Source organism: Cyanistes caeruleus, chromosome 21, assembly GCF_971803275.1.
Source record: "Cyanistes caeruleus chromosome 21, bCyaCae1.hap1.1, whole genome shotgun sequence".
Taxonomy (NCBI): domain Eukaryota; kingdom Metazoa; phylum Chordata; class Aves; order Passeriformes; family Paridae; genus Cyanistes; species Cyanistes caeruleus.
Genome location: NC_141721.1, coordinates 2,862,566 through 2,882,481, shown reverse-complemented (window position 1 = coordinate 2,882,481; position 19,916 = coordinate 2,862,566). Strand labels below are relative to the sequence as shown.

Here is a 19,916-nt window from a genome sequence, read left to right as displayed (position 1 = left end):
TCCACATAGCACATCTCTCCATCATTTCTCCAGATCAGTCCTGGATGCAGCATCAATGGCAGCAGGCACTGAGCTGCCACCCTGCTGGAGAGGGAGGCAGACTCAGTCTGAAATGGCTATTGGCACAAGAGGAAATTGTGACATGCAGCTGTGCCATCCACCCCTGCTCCTGACAGACAGCACCTGCTCATGGCTACTGATAAAGCCTGAATGCTCCTGAACTTCATCTCCAGCCTTGCACAGACTGGAACTGCCCCGGGCAGGGGCCACGAGCTGGAGCAATGGATGTTCTGCACTGAAAGGCACTGACTGAGGATGCCAGAAACCCAAACCAAGGGTTAGAACCAACTCCAAAATAGCTTTAAGCAGGTGAGAGGCACTGACTGGAATACAAATGTGTCCCTATAAGGTGGGAAGGAGCAGCAGAGCTCGTGAGAGGACCTCTGTGAGGGCAAGCACCCACCTCAGAATGTTCCCAGCTCGTCCAGGCTCCCTTCCCACTCTTAGCAGAGCCTCATTAATATGAATGCTGGTTTCCAACTAGCACAGCTCTGCTGCACAGCTGGGCTGCACCACAGCAGGGCTCTCTCAGTGATATCAAAGTGACCATGGAAAAGGCAGCACTGTGTGAAGAGCTGCTGCAGGAGCAGGGACACAAGGGCTCCACATCTGCATTTCAAACTAAGCACTTCCCACCCCCAGGCAGTAACCCTTGCTGCTCAGGATGCAGATGCTGTGGAAGAAGATGGAGTACTTTGCAGATGGGAATGTGCCAGTCACACTTGACTGCAGTTATGTTGAAAGATTTCAGAAAAGCCTGACTCCTGGCACAGTCACAGCACTGCAGGATGGGAGAGCTGGCACTCAAGTCACGTCCTGCTTCCAAGAACTGGCTCCTTTCCCTCCCTGCCTCCCTTATTAAAGCATATGGCTGCTGTCAAAGAAGCTGCAGTCTCTGCACTGCACCTTCTGCATGAATCCTCTTACCTGCTGGGGATGCAGCACCCATCCCACAGCTGGTGTGACCTGCACAACTCCCCAGAGGACAACGGCTGATTTGGTGTGCACCACCATCCTCTCAGATGTGCAAGGGGAACACCCACTTCTCAAAAGGGAAACACCAAGCCACACAGATGTTAAGCTCCAGGTCCCTTGGACTCACACTGGCAGAAGTTTAAACTGCAGGGATTTGGGTCCCTGTGTTGCTGCAGGCATCTAGGTGATGACAGTGGGCAGAGCCCCTCTGCTCCCCACATCCAGCACTGGGAACTGCAACCGTCACCCACTTCCATCAAGACACTCGACCACTGACAGCATGTCACAGCTCCTCCAGGGCAGGTCTGGACCAGGAGAGCAGCTGCACAACAACCACAGCCACCCAGACACCCCTCTGAAGGAGAGCAGGGTCACAGCCTTCCCTTAGCACTGCTGTTACAAATGCTTTAAAGAGAAAAGAAAACCCTGACAGGAGCCAGGCATTTAAGCTCTTTATAAAATTAAATCATGCTTTCAATTATGGCAAAACACAATAGCAGATACATAATCTCCAGAAGTTTAAATCCATAAAATACCATCAGCAAAGCTGCTGTGACTGGTGAATTCCCAAAGGGCACCTACAGCAGGGACACGAGAGCAAAGCCATTTGGCCACAGCCCTTTCTCTGAATAACCTGAAAGACTTCCTGCATGCTACCATGGCACAGGGGTCAGGGTCCCTTAACAAGACTATCCCAGGCAGGAGAGGGCTGAAGGAGCCAAAAGTCAGGGCCAGGGCTATACCCAGCAGAGCTCTCCAGTTCCAAGCTAACATGATCCCCGGTTCCAGGGATGTTTTCCCTCCCTTAGAAATAGCAGTGCTTTCAGATCTACTCCTCCAGAAGACTGAAGGCTCCTGTTGCCACCAGAGAAAGACTCACCTTACCCCAATACCTCAGCTGTAGGGGAGAACATGCCTACCTCAGAGTCTGATATGGAGACCCGATTGGACTCTATCGTTGGTCTCCTGATTATACGTGGTGATGGCCCCGTGGCATAAGGACCACAACCTGGAGTGTTGCTAGAAGCCAAATAACCTCCTGATGATCTTTCCTGAAGGGACAACTTCCTACTTGACAGGCCAGGTCTAGTTAGAGGTCTTTTGGGAACATGCCTCAAGTGAGCATCTTCTGACTGTTGGGAAGGCAGAAGTTCATTGATTCCCATGTCACTGCTGACTCCATTTCTTTGGATGTCCTTTATGTTATCAGAAAAGACTGTGTCATTTTCTTCAGGGTTGTCTTCACCATTTTGGTCACTTCTGTCTGGGACAACAGACACATCTATGGCTGCCACCCTCTCCACCAGTTCAGTCTGTGTGTCCATGCCTCCACCCAGGACATTTGCTGGAGAGTCCCCCATGGCTGTGTCCAGCTCGTTTGGTCTCAGATGGTCACGCAGAGAGCAGTGATGTTAGTGCTCAAAGGCTCCATGAAATACCTGAAAGGAATCACAAACCAAGATAATGTGAATAATAATGTTCACTCAACACAAATATAACTGAACAGATGTCTCTGGCTTCTTCCAGCATGCAAGAAAGTGAAGGCAAAACACTGGCAGGCTGTAAACAAGGTACAAGCACTCAGAATGAAAGGCAGACCCAGGCATTGAGCTAGACAGGAAAGAGATAAAAATGAGATTTTATCTGGTGTGTAACAAGTGACACAGCTAAAGAGAACTTCTCCCTCTGTAGCCAGACCTACAGCCAACCAGGGCTTACAGTACTGGAAGAAGCATCCCAACAGCTGATGGCCAAAGGTCAAACTTTTGACCTCTCGAATTCTTATTTATAGGATACAAGAGATTCTGGCACATACTCAAACCCAACAGGTACAACAACAACTCCACAGCCATTTAGGGCTCCCCAGTAGTCTCTCTGATGCCCTGTAGGGCCTTAGAGAGTGTCACAGAACAGCCAAGCCCAGTGACTTCCACACTGCCATTTGCAACATGGTCAGCAAAAGCAGGATTTAAAAGCAAATCCAGTTCCAGGGTCACCCCTGGCCCTACACAGTTGCAGTCTGTGTGCAAACACAAATTCTTGCTGCCCACTGTGTATAAAAGCTATAGTGAGTTGCAAATCAACAATGCTTAATGATTAAAGTGGGATGGGAATCAGCCTTTCCTTGGGAGAAGACCTACAGAACACAAAAGTGCAATACAAAGCTAAAACTGCTGCATAAAATCTGCTGTTTCCTGGATGCTAATTTCAGTCTCAATTTAAAACATATTTTAGCCTTCCCAGCACAGTGCAGAGCAGGAAATGATCCTCTGCAGCACATGGCTGTCAACACTTCATCACCTCTGAAGATGCAGCCATCATTTCATCCCTCTGCCCAGCTTCTGGGGATGGTGGGGGAATACAGGAGCACAGCATCCTGTCCTGCCTCCAATGAATTCCAGAGTAGGCTTAACCCTGAAATATTGCAACCTGTGGTTCTCTATATTCAAAGCAGGCTGTGCATAAAACCCCTGCAAGCCAGGTGATATTTGCATTTACATTTCATTTACATGGGGATAGGGCTTGAGTGAGTCCAGAGAGCCCCATCCAGCCCCAGCCTGGGAACACACACAACCCTTGCCGAGAAGCACAGGCTGAGCTGGGCTCAAAGCTGCCCAGCAATGCTCAGTTAAACACATTACAGTGAGCTGTGCTGCACAGGGATGTGTTCCTGAGGCCCCCATGGCAGCCAAGCTCAAGCAGCCTTTTATATCAATGAGAAAACCAGATGAAGATCTTGACTGGAGGCTTCACCCCAGGTCACGTGCCAATCCTAGGGATACACACCAGGCACTTGGGGCCACTGAAAGGGAATATCCAAATCTAAGATATTACTCTCCACATCCCACTGTTCACCTCCTTTCTCCTTCCTGTCTTTTCTGCAGGTTTGCTTGAAAGAAATTTGACAGAAGTGTCACTCACTCAAAACAGTGATGAAATGGTGAGATCAGCTTTAAAAGCTTGTATTAAAACTATATTTAAACACATCAATCCCAAAGCACAAATCCCCTTTGGAGCCAGGGATCAGGCACTAGGGGTGGCTCTCAGCAGTGAGGGAGGGGTGTGGGGTTCAGCCCAGCACACACTGCAGTGGTCCCACAAACCCAGGGGCAAAGCAGCACGAGCCTCCCCTCTGCCAGACCTCCCTGCTCTCCAAACCCCCAAACCCAGGCTGCAAACCACCAAGCCAGCACTGACCCTTCAAAACTGGGAAGCCCACCAAGGATTTGCTGTCTGCAAAATGCTTTTGTGAAGTTTGGAAAGCTTCTGAGCTAAACAAGGAGCATCAGGCCAGGGCAACTGCAAGCCTATAGTCACCCCACTTCCTCTGCAGAGGCATTCCCAGAAAACTCCAGAGCCTACAGAGCAGCACATTTCTCAGGGACACACATGGGATGCCAGCATGCTTGGCTCTAGGGGAAGGTCATCTCCTTGGCTCCAGGGAAGAACAATCAAGTTTCCAGCCCTGCACAACCAGGAAAGCACCAGCCACAGCCCTGCTGTCAGCAGCCTCTGCCAGGGCTGGGCTGCAGCTCTGCTGGCAGGCTGGTACAGCACGGAAATCATTCTCAATGAAGGGAAGGAGGCAGCAAAAATGCTTCCACCATTTAACCCAGCTTGCCCAAGGGACAGGAGGAAACCTCCAAGGCCACCCAGCATCAGAAGCTGTTTCTTCTGCCTATGGAATAACAAAACCCGAGGCTTTTCCTTGATGCAGCTTTAGCCCCTGGACAGTCACAGCTCACCTCACTCCTAGGCAGCACCACGAGAAAAATCAATCTGCAGCTGAAGCCTGCAGCTCCTACACCTTCTTCCCTCCTCCTGCCACGAGGTTTTCCCCATATGTGGGAGCAGGGGCAAGAAAGAATCTGCCTGTGTTGCTGTGTAGCTGGCCACAAAAGCCCACAAACCACCCACCTGGACTGAACATTTGTGAGTCTCGTGCTGCTCAGCCAGCAGGAAAAAAAGGCCAGGAGCAGTGGGAAGAGCAGCCCAGCAAACAGTGATGCTTGTATCAGTCCTCTGAGCAGCTGCTCACCACTCAGACCAGGCACCCAGGGTGTCTCTCCCTCAAAAGCTGAAGCAAACTTGCTCAGTTCTAACCCACAGCACAGGCTGTAAAATAAATCTTTAGCTGACAACTGAACTAGATAAACTGAAGATAAACCCCATAAATCAGTCCATCTGATAAAAACAAACAGACCCATACATTGTTGAAACAAATAATACAGTGCTGCTAAAAGCAGGCAAAAAAAATCCAGCAAGACTTTAAAGAAAATAATTGTTCATCTGTAGAGCTGGGCTTTGTTTCAAGTTCTGCTGTTTTGAAGGATTCCTTTTCACTGATAAATCCTCCAAAACTGTATTTGAAAGCAAAGATTTCTGAATAAGCAAATCAGTTATGTGCAGCCCAATCTCATTCTGCATAAACTCAGTACAAAAGGCAATTATTAATTTCTGCAAGGCTAAATCCGTGGTGGATTTGCAGTTTTTCAGGCTGGGGCACAACCATACCTTGCTTGGATGGGAAATCCCAGCAAAACAGAAATTCTACCGCCACCATCTCCCAGCTCCTGCACAGCTTTGCTGTCCCTGCTGATCCCCCACAACACTGAACACCTGCTGTAGAGCAGAGGATAATGCTGCAGACACGAACCAAAGCTGCAAACAAGCTTATATGAGCAAAATTAATTTACTTACAGATATCTTATTTACCATTTTCCCCCGTAGCTATTCCTCTGCTGCAGGCAGACTGCCACTTCAACCATGATTTTCACAATATATTTATCAAATGGCTGCACATGTTTCCCAGATGGGCACTGAGCAGAGAATGGTACAAAAAACCCTTTTGAAAGGAGTATGATCCTGGAGAAAACCTCTCTGTATTTTATGTGGGAGTGGGAGATGAGCAGATGCAATTCGTTTTGCTGCTCAATAAAGTATTCCAAAGCACTGTTTGAAAAATAAAAAACTGTAAATCTAGTTTACTGCCTGGTCCATCCTCTTGGCTAACTAGAAATGTTCCTATCAGAAAAGGATGGGGAGGCTAAAAGGCCCTGAGCCACAGCAACCCCAGCTTCATTTCCCAAAAGTGACTTCATGGCTTTGTTCCAGGTTAAGGACATGCTGCTTCTCCTTTGTGTCCCTGAGAACACACCTGCCCCATGCTGAGGCCATTGCAGTAAAAGAATCCCAGTGAATTATAACTGCAATGAGAATTTGCAGTTACATTAAACAGAAAGGTTCAGGCAGTGATTCTGCTGCTGCTGCTCAGTCAGGGGCTTCAAATGCTCATGGGACACCAGGGATGTCCAGTGAGACCCTCCCTGCACCTCCTTTGGGAACCTCTTGACCACACAAGACCCACAGGCACTGTCACAGAGAGAGGTCCCAAAGATCACAGCAGCTTTACTCAGTGCTGCTCTACACACCAGCAAGGTCAGCAATCAGGCCAGGTTTTCCAGCCAGTGCAATGATCCATGTCCCAGATCCCAGTGATCCATGCCTGCAGAGGGGATGTCATCCCCATCACCAGCATCCATCAGCTCAGGTGAGGCCCCTCCAGGGATTCCCTCCTGCCTGGGGCAGAGCTGGCAGCACACCCAGCCCTGTTTTGTGTGTGTTTCCTTCAGACATCGCCCCCAGCAGCACGGCCACTGTGAAGAAGCTGCTCCAGCTGCTGTCAACAGCAGCAGAAACTCCCTTTAAGGAGAGAATCAGCATGTCCTGGGCTGGGCTGCCAAGTCCTGGACAGCTCCTCCAATGACATTTTAGAAATATCAGGTCAGCAAGTCCCTTCCAGAGCCAAAGCTGTCTCCTCACACCAAGCAACACAGACTAGGAGGAGTATTTCCATCCTGGAGTGTCTCCTGTGCTCCCTGTTCTGCAGGACTTCCCCAGGCACTGCTACCCTGATATGAGAGAGATAATTCCACAGCCCCCTTCTCCAACCCCATCAACTTTTTATACGTGTGGGAGGCACTTGGCCCAAGCCCAGGCACTCCAATATTTTCAGTCTGGAGAAGTTTGAGGGGAATTTGGCTCCCACAGCCATGGAGCCACATCTGAGCTGCCACAAACCCCACAAGCAGTCTGCAACACGTGGAACTTCGGATGTAATGCACCAGCCATTCATGGGTCTCACTGCTGTGGTGGGACAGCAGCTAGAGGGTCCATTTTTCCTGCAGTGATTAAATTTAGAGCATGTTGGCCTGAATTTCAGCTCTGCCCACCCTTGGCACGCCAAGCAGGGCACCTGAGGGTGAGATTGCCTCCTGCCCATCGCCTCTCACACTGCTGCTGCCAGGAATCAGGCCTTGGAGAAGCAAATGAGCTTCTTGGCATCTGTGAAAACCAGTTTCAGACACTGCTGGCCAAAAGGCAGCCCAAACCAAGAGACAAAGGACAATGAGAAAATGCAGCTCTGTGAAGATGAAAAGAAGCAAATCCCTGCAGTCTTTGCAGAGATAATCAAGGCAGGTGTACACCAGACTGCTCATTTGGGCTGTGTCCTCCCTGGGAAGGGGCAGTAATCACTTTTTAATTTCTGGCTAGAAGCAGAAGACATTAACACAAATAACATGACAACATTAACAAAACAAGAACATTGTGTTGGTGCTTTTTGCACACACCCTATATGTTTGCTTTGTCCTAGGGCTCACAAGGCTCTTGTTTCAGGGTACAGACAAGCACATCTTGCTGAGAAATCACTCGATCCTGCTGTAATCATCCAGTCCCTCTTCTCTCCACAGCTCTTGGCAGCGAGCCTGGCTGCTGTGCCACAGCTGAAAATCAGATCTAAAGGTGCTTTGATGACCTGTGGGAAGCTCCTCGCACAGCTTTAACAGGAACCAGGGAATGAGAAAGAACAACAGCTTTTGCAATTCAAGCACTGTGTGAGAAATCTGAAAAGCAAGTTCAGACCCCTGCTCCTGCCAGACTTCTTAAATGACAACAAACATCTCCAGACCACAGTCTGGAAAATGCAGCATTCTACCTCCCCCTCCTCAGTCCTTTCCAAGGCAGGGTGCCTTCCAAAGGGATTTTGGGGCCAGTTCTGCCCCTGAGCTACAGACAAGCACCCCAGGGTGCCCAGCTCTGTGCTTGCTCTCCTCTCTTCTCCCTGAGAGGCCCCAGCTGAAGGCAGAATTTGGGGTTTCCATCTGATGAAGGACTGATGCTTTCATCACCCTGGATGTAAAGTATAGATGCACATATGGGACACAGGCTGAGCTCAGCAGTGATCCCCTGATGCTATAATGTGAAAAACAGAATCTACACACCATGAAGGCCATGTAACCACTTTTAAGAGCAATTAATACCGTATTTAAAATATGTTTTGAAACTAGCCAGGATGCTGAACCAATATCTCCAGTCCACCAACCTACAATTCAAGAGATAACAACCACCTTGCACACAGTCCCAAGCCTGGAAAGTTTTACAAAAGATTTCCCAACTGCATTATATTTCATCCCTCCATGTTCTAATTATATGGTTAAATACATTTGCATAATCAGATGCAATTACACTAATTGCATATATAAGCAATAATCAACCAAAAATTACTCTGAGGAAAAAAGTTTCTACTTAAGGAAATTTCTGTAACAAGAAAACACTGAGGAATGCCAAGTCTATCTAAGCAAGAGTGATAGTGACATTAAACACTCCAGATAATGCAGGTGAAACAGGAGCCCTGCCAGAGCATTATCTGAGTGCAGCTCTGTTGGCACATTTTATCCATGTCTTTGGTGGGGACAACACCAAAGAACTGAAGAGGAGTTGTGCTCCTTTGTACTCAAGCCCTGGCTACAAATGACTTTGGTAAGACAGGTTTGGCTGCTGTGTTTTATTGTGTTTCATAGTACAGGTTTAGCAAGACTTGTGGGCATCAGCTCCTGATGCTGGACTATATTCACTTCAGCTTGAATCTTTTAAAGCTCTTTATCAGTGTATGAGCATCAGAGCTGCTTTTATTTTGCAAATTACAGCTGGGAAAGCACGAGGAACAGGCAATGAGAGGCACTCAGCCCACATATCCCAGAGTTTTTGCTTTCAGTGATGCCAGGTGCTGTGACTCACCATCTCTGCAACAGCCCAAAGTGACCACAAACCAGCACATCCCAGCATCCAACTCCACACCGACTCTGCTGACAACCTGAGCTCAGATTATAACAAATCCCATTTGCCCTTGTGACAAAGGACACAAAAGCCCTGTGGGGGAAGGACCCTGGCCACTGTGCCAGCTTGATCCCTGCTCCTGACCCCATGGCAGTGAGGGATGGGAGGGTGGAGGAGGCTGGTGTGGGCAGAGAGCCCAGGTCCAGTCTTGTGTGACCAGCAGCCTTGCTGGGTGTTTTGCCTCACTTCCAAGTGACCCTAAGGCAAGCAATGTGACGGGTTTTGGCATGTTAATTTGCACACACAGCCTGGACAACACGGGGACCCCTTCTCAGTTAGGTGTCAGAGAACAAAAACCCATTTCTAAAGCTGCTCTCAGCTGACACCAACTCAAAACTCAGAGCCTGCCTACCCCAACCCACTCTTCCAGTCACCATCAAGAGTACAGGAAATACCCCAAATGCAATACAGGGAAAGCTGATCCCCATAAATCCAATGGAAAAGCAGCTTCCCAACCAGCACCTGTAAGAGTACTCGCTGCTACAGCTTGAGGTGGGCACAGACATCAGCTCACACAGGAGGATCCCATGTAGGGTCAGTGCAGGACCTGTGCCAGGGAGGGAGCAGGCTCCTGGGGCTGAACATGAGCAGGGGAGAGGAGGAGGAGGAAGAGGAGGAAGAAGTGCCATGGTTTGCTGTCACTTACCGAGCTGAGAGGCAGCGTGATTCCCAGGAGAGGAGGCAGCCGTGGCAGGGAGCACAGCTTGCTGGAGGTGGATTTAAACAGTCAGTGAGGGAATGCTTCAAAAAATAACTGAGAATGTCAGATTATATGAAAATTGAAAGGCTTAGATTATTTGTAAAATACTAACAAGTAAGGTGGTAGCCGGGCTCTGTTGATTCATGAGCAAAATAACTACTTCAGAAGCAGTGAGGCTTTAATATTTAGGGTCTTCATTGCAATAATGGCTTTCCAAGCATCTGTACCATGGCAAGGTAAATGGCAGGCTAAAGAAAAAGAAGGTTTTTAGTTGTTCTAAGGGAAAGGCATTGGTATCAGATGAGCCATCTTCTGTTGCAATCCGTAATGAACCTCAAAATTGCCACAGAAGATGATACAGATCCGTGTATCACTGTTTGTTGTGATAAACAAACTGAAAATGAAGAAATCAAGAGGATCTGAAGAGCCTCTCAGTCTGCAAGGGCTGATATTCCACAATGGCCAAATCCCCACTGATCTCCTGGGAGCAGAGCTGGGCACTCAAATCAAACCTGTCTCTAAAGCCAGTGCAGGTACCAGTGCCTTTTCTGGACAGCAGGACCAGGGCACCAGCAAGCAGCCCATGGAAAGCACCTCTGTGGCACAGAGAGAAAGGAAAGGGAATAGAAGAGAAACAGAACTAAAAGCAAAATTCACAGCAATGAGCTCATACACAGATTTGTGTGAAGTGCCACAGCACAAGGTACCTGCCCTCTGGTTTTAGAGTAAGTTCTGGTTTTTTAAGCCTGGTAAGCCCAGCCTGCAGTGAAGGCTCTGGAGCAGCAGGGAGCCTGCCAGCCAGGCAAATCAGCTCTCACACACACACCCCCATCTGTCACCCTGAGGAACAGAAACCAAGTCCACACAACAGCTGATCTGGTGGGACTGCACCCTGCTTCCACAGCAGAGCCCAGGAGATACACTAGTAATTAAATAAATTAAGGAGGAGGGAAGAAGCCACCTGGAGCTGTACAGACAGGCTCAGCCCAAGCTGCACATTGGCACCCAGATTCTTCCAGGACATCTCTGCCCTCCTCCCCAGTTTATTCACTTCACCAGCATATTCACTAGCACTTTCTATACTGACTGCCATGGCTAACTCTGCTTTCCAGGTACTCACAGAACTCCTGTTGCTGCTCAATACATAAGAATTCAGTGACAGAAAGCAAACCACTGCAGAACAATGCTGGTTATTCAGTTTAAGAGCAGCATAGTGGGATCTGGGAAAGGACACATACAGATCATCAACACAGCAAAAGAATTCAGCATCAAGCACCTTCGCCAGGCTCAGATCTCACAGCACCGACCAGCACTGTTTAAACAATTGTTTAAAAAGCATCCACAACAAGCTGAACAAGCCACCAGGCAGAACAAGTTTGCATTTATACATGTCAGGTCTTAGAGGTTTATCTCCCTCCCAGATAAGGAGAAAGCTCTCAGCTGCCTTTGAGAGATCTGGAGGTATTTCAGGGGATATATCAAGTTGCTTAGTTCTGTAAGCCAGCTGCAGTGAAAAGTCTTTTCAGCATTTTAAAAACATTAATTTCCACCTGTTCCAGGACTGCAAATCTACAATAAAAGCATAAGCACAGAACACTGCAGGCTTTCTTCTTCCCAGCAGTCCAAACACAGGTTTCTATTCAAGGTGATCTCTGCAAAGAGTTTTAACCAGGGGAATTATCCCAGCACCCATCTCTAAATGTCCGTGGGCTGAAGGTTTTCATCAGCTCTGCCAATCTGCACAGCCCCAGGCAAAGGGCAAAGCACAACTGCACAGGGCAAAACCAGTGAACTCTGTATGACAAGACAAATGGACTTCAAATTCAGAGCTCTAAGTATCTGTTCTATTTCCACATGGATAACTTCCATCTTCTGATAATCCTCATGTCTTTAGAAACCCCAGGACTTGAAAACATGTCCTCAGATAACCTGCACAATATCAAAGGCAGCGGCGAGGCTCTGGACAGAGGGAACAGGCTCTGGGGGATGAACAACAGATCCCACAGAGTCAGAACCAGGTACACCACAACAATTACCCCTGTCGTGCACACACAACCCACACTTGGAAATGTAAAGGGTAGCAGGCTTCCCACTTCCTTTGAAGCCCTAAGCTTTAGCTCTTTAAGCCTAAATGCACTTTCAAAGCCCCGAGGTCAGTGACTGGAGATTATCCAGGCAAAGGCTGCTGGGGAGAAAGCTGTTCTTTTGAGTCACTGCAATGCTATCCCTGAAATTTAGGCTGATGACAACTCAGCATTTATCAGAGTGAAAAAGGCTTTACAACACCAAAGGGCCAACAATAGTTCCCAGGTGCAGCTTTAGTTAAAACACGAGTATGAAAATGCCACCCCAGGGCACCCTAATTTCACCCCAGTGAACAGGTTGAACCCAGGCTGCCCAGGCTGGTGGTCCAGGTTGTCCTGGGACACCAAAACAGTGCCCCTGTTCTCATGGCTCAGGACAAGTAATGTGCATTGTACTTGATCAGCTGGGCTCTTTCTCAAGTGTTAGAAATGATGCACAGCCACAGGAGCAGTGGAAAAAGGCAAGTTTCTGGCAGGTACAGGAGCAGAACATGGAGCAAATCTGCTGGCAAGGAGGTGTCCAGACAGTTTTTGAGAAGCCAGGGTTTAGTCCTGCCTTGCCTGGTCCAGTGAGACACAGCCAGAGCTGATGGCATCAGACTGTGCAGCCATCTCTGCACAATCTGAGCTCCTTCCAGCCTCCAACCTGGGCTGCAGCACCTTCCCCCTGCTTACAGCAGGCAAAGCCAAAACCCAGAAAACCAGAGAGTTAAAAGCCATCAATCTCCACAGGATTTTTGGGCTTCTCTCTTCCCTGTCCTGGGCTCTGCTGCAGCTGATACAACTTCCAAATAAAACCTGAATTTGGCCGTTTGCTGCTGAAATTTTCAAGGCAGGGGAAAGGCAAACACGGTCTAAGAGGAAAGGGTGGTAAGGAAATGTGATCTGTGCAATTTAATAGCAAGCAAATACATGTGGAAAAATGGGATGTGGTTTACAAATGCAGTTTAAGCATTGCTCACACAGCCTGGCCTGCTCCCTGCCCAGGAAGACAGCAAAGAAGGAAAACTCTGAAGCCAATTGACTTGGGCACTGCTAGCAATACCTGATCCCAACAGCTGTATCCCATGTCCTGGAAGACATCCCTGTGGTACAGGTTGGGGTGTTGCTGGCAAATGAATTGCACTGCTCTGGCTACTCAGATATCCTTCTCCAGTTGCTATGGGGAAAGAAATCAAAAAGCAAGACTGGTAACAACGTGAAAAAACTAAGCAAAGCATGTATTTAAAAGCCTTGCTGGCTGCCAGCCAGGGTGCTCAGCACCTTCCAGGTTGCATCCCAGAACAATTAGTCTGTATGCAGCCACTGAGTTTCCCAACACACTGCACATCTCTGTGATGGAGATGCTGGCTCCACTCCAGCAAAACACTTAAACACATTCTTGAACTTTAACTGTGCTCTCAGGACACCAGAAGGGATGATCACCCATATGCCAAAGTGTGAACAACACAGAAAATCTCAGCCTAAAACATGTGGAAATGCTCATAGGAGTGTCTGGGCAAATGGGTTTCACATGTGTCTAAAAGAGAGCTGCCCAGTTACTGTGGGAGCCATCCCAGGGCTCCTTTCCCAGAAGGAGAGGACGTTTTCTTCCACATTTGCAGTTTCTTAGGCTAGCAAGGCTCTTGTCAAGGCAGTATCAGAAATAACTCTTATTGCATTCATCCTCTTAGGAGGGGTCTCCATCCATCTTTCTCCCTTTCACCAGGGCACACTGCAACACAGAAAGCTCTGTGTGGCCAGTGAGGAGAAGTGACACCCCTGGAGGCAGCTTTTGAGTTACCCTCATCTGGAAGGATGTTCAGTAACAACAGCAAAACATTAACATTATTACTATTACTACCACTATTATTATCACTACTATTATCATAGTATTATAATATATTAGTACCATTATTTTGCCTTTGAGGCTAGCAACAATAGGTAAAATTTTAAAACATTTTAAAACAGGACACAAAAAACCCTTCTTCTGCAATTAAGAGACAAAGCAAACTAGAAAACTTCTTGAGGAAGTGATAGATTCCTCTTGACTTGAATTATCTGAGAGGAACTGTTGATAAAATCCTGCACATCTGTGACCCAGGAGATCTAGTACAGACAACTATAGAGAACTGAAAACCCACAAGCCTGGGAATTATTCTGCATTACCTGACAAAAGACACCCATAGGAAAACTATTTTTAGCTTTCCTTTCACCAGTTCTGTTTAACAATAAAATCCAATTCTCAGGCTGTTTTTGAAAATCTTGCCTAATACATTTCCATAGTGCCTGTCACCTGCCATGTGACCTGCCACCTGTGTTTTACAGATAGTGCCTACTCACCAAGGGACAAAACCACTTTTACACTGAGTTAGGAAGAGCCACTCTTGCTCAGGGTCACCCAGACACCACCTCAATGGTCAGTGAGAGAACCCCAAATTTTTGATTCCCAAACTCTTGCACCTTTGTACGAGTAGATCTATAACAACACCACCTCATCATTCCTGACACAAACCAAAACTGGGCTCATGCTTCCAGACCTGTTTCTGGCAGTCAGTGCAGCCCCATTTTCAACATTTGAAGCAGTGATAAGCGTTTAGCCACATCCAGCTTGGCAAAGCCCCATGTCACTCCCTACATGACTCTCCCACTCTGGCTGCAGCCACATGGGTCCAGTAAGATGCAGAGATCACACTGTGCCACTGAGCTCAACTGATCCACCAGGAACCTACATTAATCAGGAATTAGATCAGGAATTGCCTACATCATGTTTGCTGCAGGGAGATCAGAGAGATGAAAGATCAGAAAGAAGAAAAACCCAATCGGTTTACTTGCTATATAAAGCTTACAGTGGATTACAAAGGAATTTCCCGAGGCTCTCAGATATGCTATTCACTTGCTTACACATGTGCATGATTCTGAACAACCATAGTTCAATTTCACCAATATTTTGGTAATAGAAGAAATATAATTACATATAAATAAAAGCTGAGAGTAAGGTTTTATTTGCATTGCAATGTTGACTGTATCAGGAGGGTGCTTTTACTCACTGCTGATGGCACAGGAATTTGAGAATAGGCTCAGACTTGCACCTACCCACAAAAGGGACTCACTAGAGTAGGCTGAGAACAAAACTTGAGAAGTCTAATCTAAAGCCTGAGATCACTCTGCCTGACCAGAAAGCAAACAGCAAAATTTAAGTCTCACATTGCTGTGGAATTCAGGCAAATCTCCTGGGATACACCGTACTCGCAAGACAGAGCTGTTTCCTCTTCTGTCTGATGAAACATTCCATCATGTTCTAGATGCTATTTAAAAAAATTATCAAAGGCAGGGGTGGAAATTTTCAGTTCATCTCCACCCATCCCATTCTGGAAGCACCCAAAAGAGAATCACTTATTCTAAAAGTGACTAAGACATGAGTCATCTGATGAGTAAGCACATTGGCTCTGGAAATCTTATTCACTCTATGACCATATCCAAGTCATTTCATTACCTAAATCATTTATCCATTTTATACATTAATGCAGTAGCACTCCAAGGCCAGGAAGAAGCTCTTGTTTCCAGCACCAGGGTAACTGCAGCTTATCTTGTCCTGCTATGATAGAGCACTGGCAGGAAATGCTGTGCTGAAACAGCAGAGCAAAACCTCATGGCAACTCTGCATTATACAGGGCTCTGAAAGTCAGCTTTGGAGGTGCCCCCAGCCTCAGCCAACACTTGAGTGAAGCTGTACTGGCACCAGCCACTTGTGCAGCTCAGCATCCCTGCAAAGGCAAACACAAGCCCTGCTTCTGGCAGCAGGATGCCAGCAGGGCTCAGTGCAGGCAGTGCCAGGACTGCAGCCAAGCACTTACCACGTCCTCCTGTTACTATCCCAAAAGCTCTCATATGAAGCTGCAAAAGCATTAAGTCAAACCACTAATGAGGCTTAAATATCTCTCCATTCTGGAGGAACATGAGCATCTCACAAAGCAAATTCGTTCATCTTCACAAACGACCTGTGGGATATGATCATGGGCAGGGAACTATGCAGAGGAGAAGATTTAATCCCCCCAGAATCCTTCTTAACAGACCCCAACAGATACCTTGATGCCTTTGAAATGCTAGCTTAAGATCCAACAGGAGATCTGTGGCTGATGTTCCCCTGCCCTCTTCCTAAAATCCTGGTGAGCACATGAGTGAGCAGGTCTGGTGTGTCCTTGGGAGGCCCCTCTCACCTCAGCCCCAAGCACAGCAGCAGTGATGCACCCAGCAAACAGCCTGGGCATCCCCTGACATGATGAATCTGTTCAGCCTGTTTTACAGCCCACTGCACAACCTTTCTTCAGGGCAGCTGATTTCTCTGTGTTCCATCAGTACAGCACAAAAAGTACATTTGTAAGTGGAGTAACTTCAAAGGACTAATTTAAGTTGTTCTGCGCTATTCCACTGGTATCACACTATGATCACTGTCTTGATATTGCATTTCCACAGCTTTAGGTTTTCTGAGTCTTTCAGCAGACTCACAGGAGGACACAGCCAGGGTTTTCACCCTGGCCCTGTGAGCATCTGCCTTTACATAAACAACAGTAAAAGAATAGAGATTTCTCACCAGGGGTTGAATTTGCAATTTGCCTCTGCTGGACTATATATGAACAATTGCCACTTAATTCAGATAAACCTGAAGCCAATTAGGGAAACAATGCTGCTGTGCTTACATGATCCACAGCCACTCTGAAAGGGACAAAAATTTAACTCCTATGGAAAAGATCAAAACAAAAACCCATATCCATTGTTAAACAGATTAATCAGACTCTTGGAGAGCTCATGAGGGATTGGGTTCAATCTCTGCAGCTGTTATTAGCATAAGCCCTGTACAGCAGTAACAAAAGACCTGCCTAAGTCCCACGCTCCTGTTTACTTTGCGATGAGACTCTGCTCGGGCTCACAGCATTTAACATACACACTCTTTATTAAAGGGACAGGAGAAGAGGAAGGAGCTGGCTGAAGTTTATACTGCAGCAAAACAAAACCCTTAATGACCCTTTTTATAAGGGTAGGACTACCATTATGGAAGAAAACAGAGCCCCAGTGCCAGCAACACCTTTCCTCATCCAGCAGAGTCTGGGCACAACGCTGTGCAGGGCAGGGCCCAGGTACAGCAAGAGCCAGTCCTTTCCCAGGGAGATGAAGGCAGACAGGGACAGAGGGGAGCCAGGGATGAGCATGTGCAAAGTAAGGAAAAGCACACTGTGCTGGCTGGAGCGAGCCTGGAACGGATGGAGCATCATCCAGCTCTGGGCTGGGGAGGCCAGGCACAGCCACAGATGGAGCTAGGGCAGGAAGGCTCCTTCCTGCTCACCTGCAGCAAAGGCACAGCCAAGGGAAAGGAGCACAGCACAACTCCAGAGTGGTTCCCACGGCTGCAGGGACAGGATGGGCCCCCCGTGTGCCACCGGGAGAGGCTGCAGGCACGTGCTGTGGGAAATGGGCTGATGGCATCCAGAGTGAGATGTGTCTGCAGGAGATCTGGCAGGTAAATGGAGCAGGGGAATGAGATCCTGCTGAGAAACAGCCTCCTGCACCCCTCGTTGGGCGTCAATCACGCGCTCCCCAAAAATCCCCAAATTAGAATTAAATACGACGCTGCCGCCTCCGGAACAAAAGTTATTCATTCCATAAAAAGCATTTTCATACATCTCTCTTATGACTCTTCCATTCCTCTCCAGGCCCACTCACTCCTCTCCCGCAGAGAAGTCATTTGATGAAGGAACTTTTCTGATTGTAGCATTCTGCAAACTGTTTTTGTAGAAGGGTTAAATGAGCATATTCCTGAAGGGATGGCCAGTGCCAGAGGAAAGGGCCTCCAGTTTCAACAGTGACAGCAAGGGAGAGGGGATTCCTCCCACTGAGCACGACATCTACTTTGCTGAAGGCAGAGGGAGTCCTGTCATCCCTTCCACTGTGATTTTATCATACTGTTTTCCAAGATGTGCAGATTAGAACTATGTAACTATCTCAACACATGCTTCATATGATTAATTCTTGTTAAAGCTAAGCAAATGCTTAAGGACGTGCATTGCTTCAGGAAGCACTGCTGGATGGGATCTGTGCTTTGATCACAACCAGGCTTTGCATGAATCCAAGAGATTTTCCAGGCACAGCTCAGGAACCTGGGCAGGAATAGAGATGTTGGTGCATGGTCTCACATACGGGAACATCAAACAAGGGGTCCAGGGAGCACGTGGAGCCAGCAGCTTGCTGGAGTGTGCCCTGAGAGCTCATGGATTCAGAACCAGTTGCATGGCTGGGGCAGGTAAGAGCCACTTGGTTTCTTCATGCATTTCCCTATTCCAGCCTGGAGGAGGAACCCCTGCTGTGGAAGCAGTGAAGAAGTAGAAGTCCCTGCCAGCAGCCCAATGCTTGGGAGCCAAGTTTAAACTCCTGACTGTCATCACTTCATCAGTCAGACACCTTAACCCCCCCTTGCTGCTTCTCCACTAAGTTGGGCCAGCAAATTCTCATCACTAAACTCCTCCCAGGTCCAGATCTCACTCACTTCCCCAGGTGCTTGCTCCAAGTGCCACACTGTCACCTTCCCCAAATTCCCATTTTCCATAAATCAACTGCAGCACTTGCACCTCCTGAAACATTTAACTGGGACAAATGCCACATTAGACTCTGCTGAAGCACTGCTTGGTGAAGACTATAGAGAGCCATAACACCAACCAAAAGGTTTCAAGTGGTAATTAATCAGCTACAATAATAAATAATACATATACTTTCAAGTGTTTACTTATTTCCTGAATGTCTCCCATAAATATCTAACCAATAAAGCATACTTTGAACAGTGGCACTTGTATCTTTTCCCTTCTGAGCTAACTCTGTGCTATTTACTTAAAATAGAAAATTCTGTTTTCCTAGGAGAAAGACAGGTTGAACGGTAACAGAATTTTGGAAGTAGCTTGAGCTTTCAAATTTTCTCTGAACAAAGTATACTTAATACAAGTATTTAAACTTTTCTCGGTCTTACCTTATTTTATGGACAAAGTTTATGCAGCTGTTTCAATCCATTCAGTCAGGTGGGCTGCTGGTCCACAGCTCTCTTCAGCAAGTGTCACATGTGATGCTCACTGGTCAGGCTGCCAGGGCACATGGAGCCTCACAGAAACCAGCACCAAGATAAAATCCTGACCTCAAAAACACAGCCCAAGAAATCTTCACTGAACTACAGGAACTTTGCTTTTAATGTAGACAGAATTTCTAGTTCAGGCTTTCAAAACTAAGTGCTGTTTAAAAAGTAATAGTCAAGAAATTAGTGCAGCTCTCCCCCGAGAAAAGGAAACCAGGATTGTGAAAACAGCTGGAATGCTCTCCACAGCCTTTAGCATTTGCCTTAAGAGGATGGAAAAGGTCAGTGTCATTTGGCTCTTAGCAAGGTTTTTCAGCCCTTTGTGGAGGGCTGGCCAGTTTGACAGGGTTTAATTTATGATAGTGAATCCCAGAGCCCTGAAGACACCCCAGTAGGGGCAGTCAGGACCAAGAGCTGCTCATCACCACCATCCTCCCAGAGAAGCTCCTGGTTCCATGCTGGCCTCGGTCTCCTCTCCACCACAGCCCAGGAACACTCAGCCATAACCACCCATTCCACCAGGGCTGACCAGACCTTTAAGCTATAAATTTATCAGGAAGGTGCAAAAAACCTACCTTAATATTCCAGCTGGTACCTAATCCCTTCAACTCTCCTGGAGAGGTGCTTTGCATTTCCAAAAAGAACCACCAGTTAATGTTCTTGCCAGTGTAGTTAATCAGAGCAGCAAAGCCTCTTTTCACCGTGCAGGGCCCAGGTGACTGTCTCCAAGGGATTAGTTGTTGCCACATTTAGTTCAGTAAAGGGTTTATCTCAGCCATGTTCACAAAGACAGACTATGAAGACATTCCCTGGCTGAATTCCTGGG

General features: G+C 47.4%; 1 protein-coding gene across 23 annotated transcripts in view; it reads right to left on the bottom strand.

The window, feature by feature from the left end:
- CAMKK1 (calcium/calmodulin dependent protein kinase kinase 1) overlaps nucleotides 1-19,916 on the bottom strand; it is a 75,761-nt gene that overhangs the window by 38,588 nt on the left and 17,257 nt on the right. For 6 of the 23 annotated variants that reach the window (XM_086859007.1, XM_086859028.1, XM_086859019.1 and 3 more), the window contains one exon: nucleotides 1,956-2,474. In XM_086859007.1, coding sequence (XP_086715133.1) covers nucleotides 1,956-2,396 — 441 coding nt within the window. In that variant the 5' untranslated portion in view covers nucleotides 2,397-2,474. Of the gene's footprint in view, nucleotides 1-1,955; nucleotides 2,475-5,736; nucleotides 5,817-9,859; nucleotides 9,938-11,189; nucleotides 11,269-13,042; nucleotides 13,157-18,991; nucleotides 19,154-19,916 lie in introns of those variants that run through there. The other 17 variants (XM_086859029.1, XM_086859016.1, XM_086859009.1 and 14 more) reach the window with 11 other exon arrangements.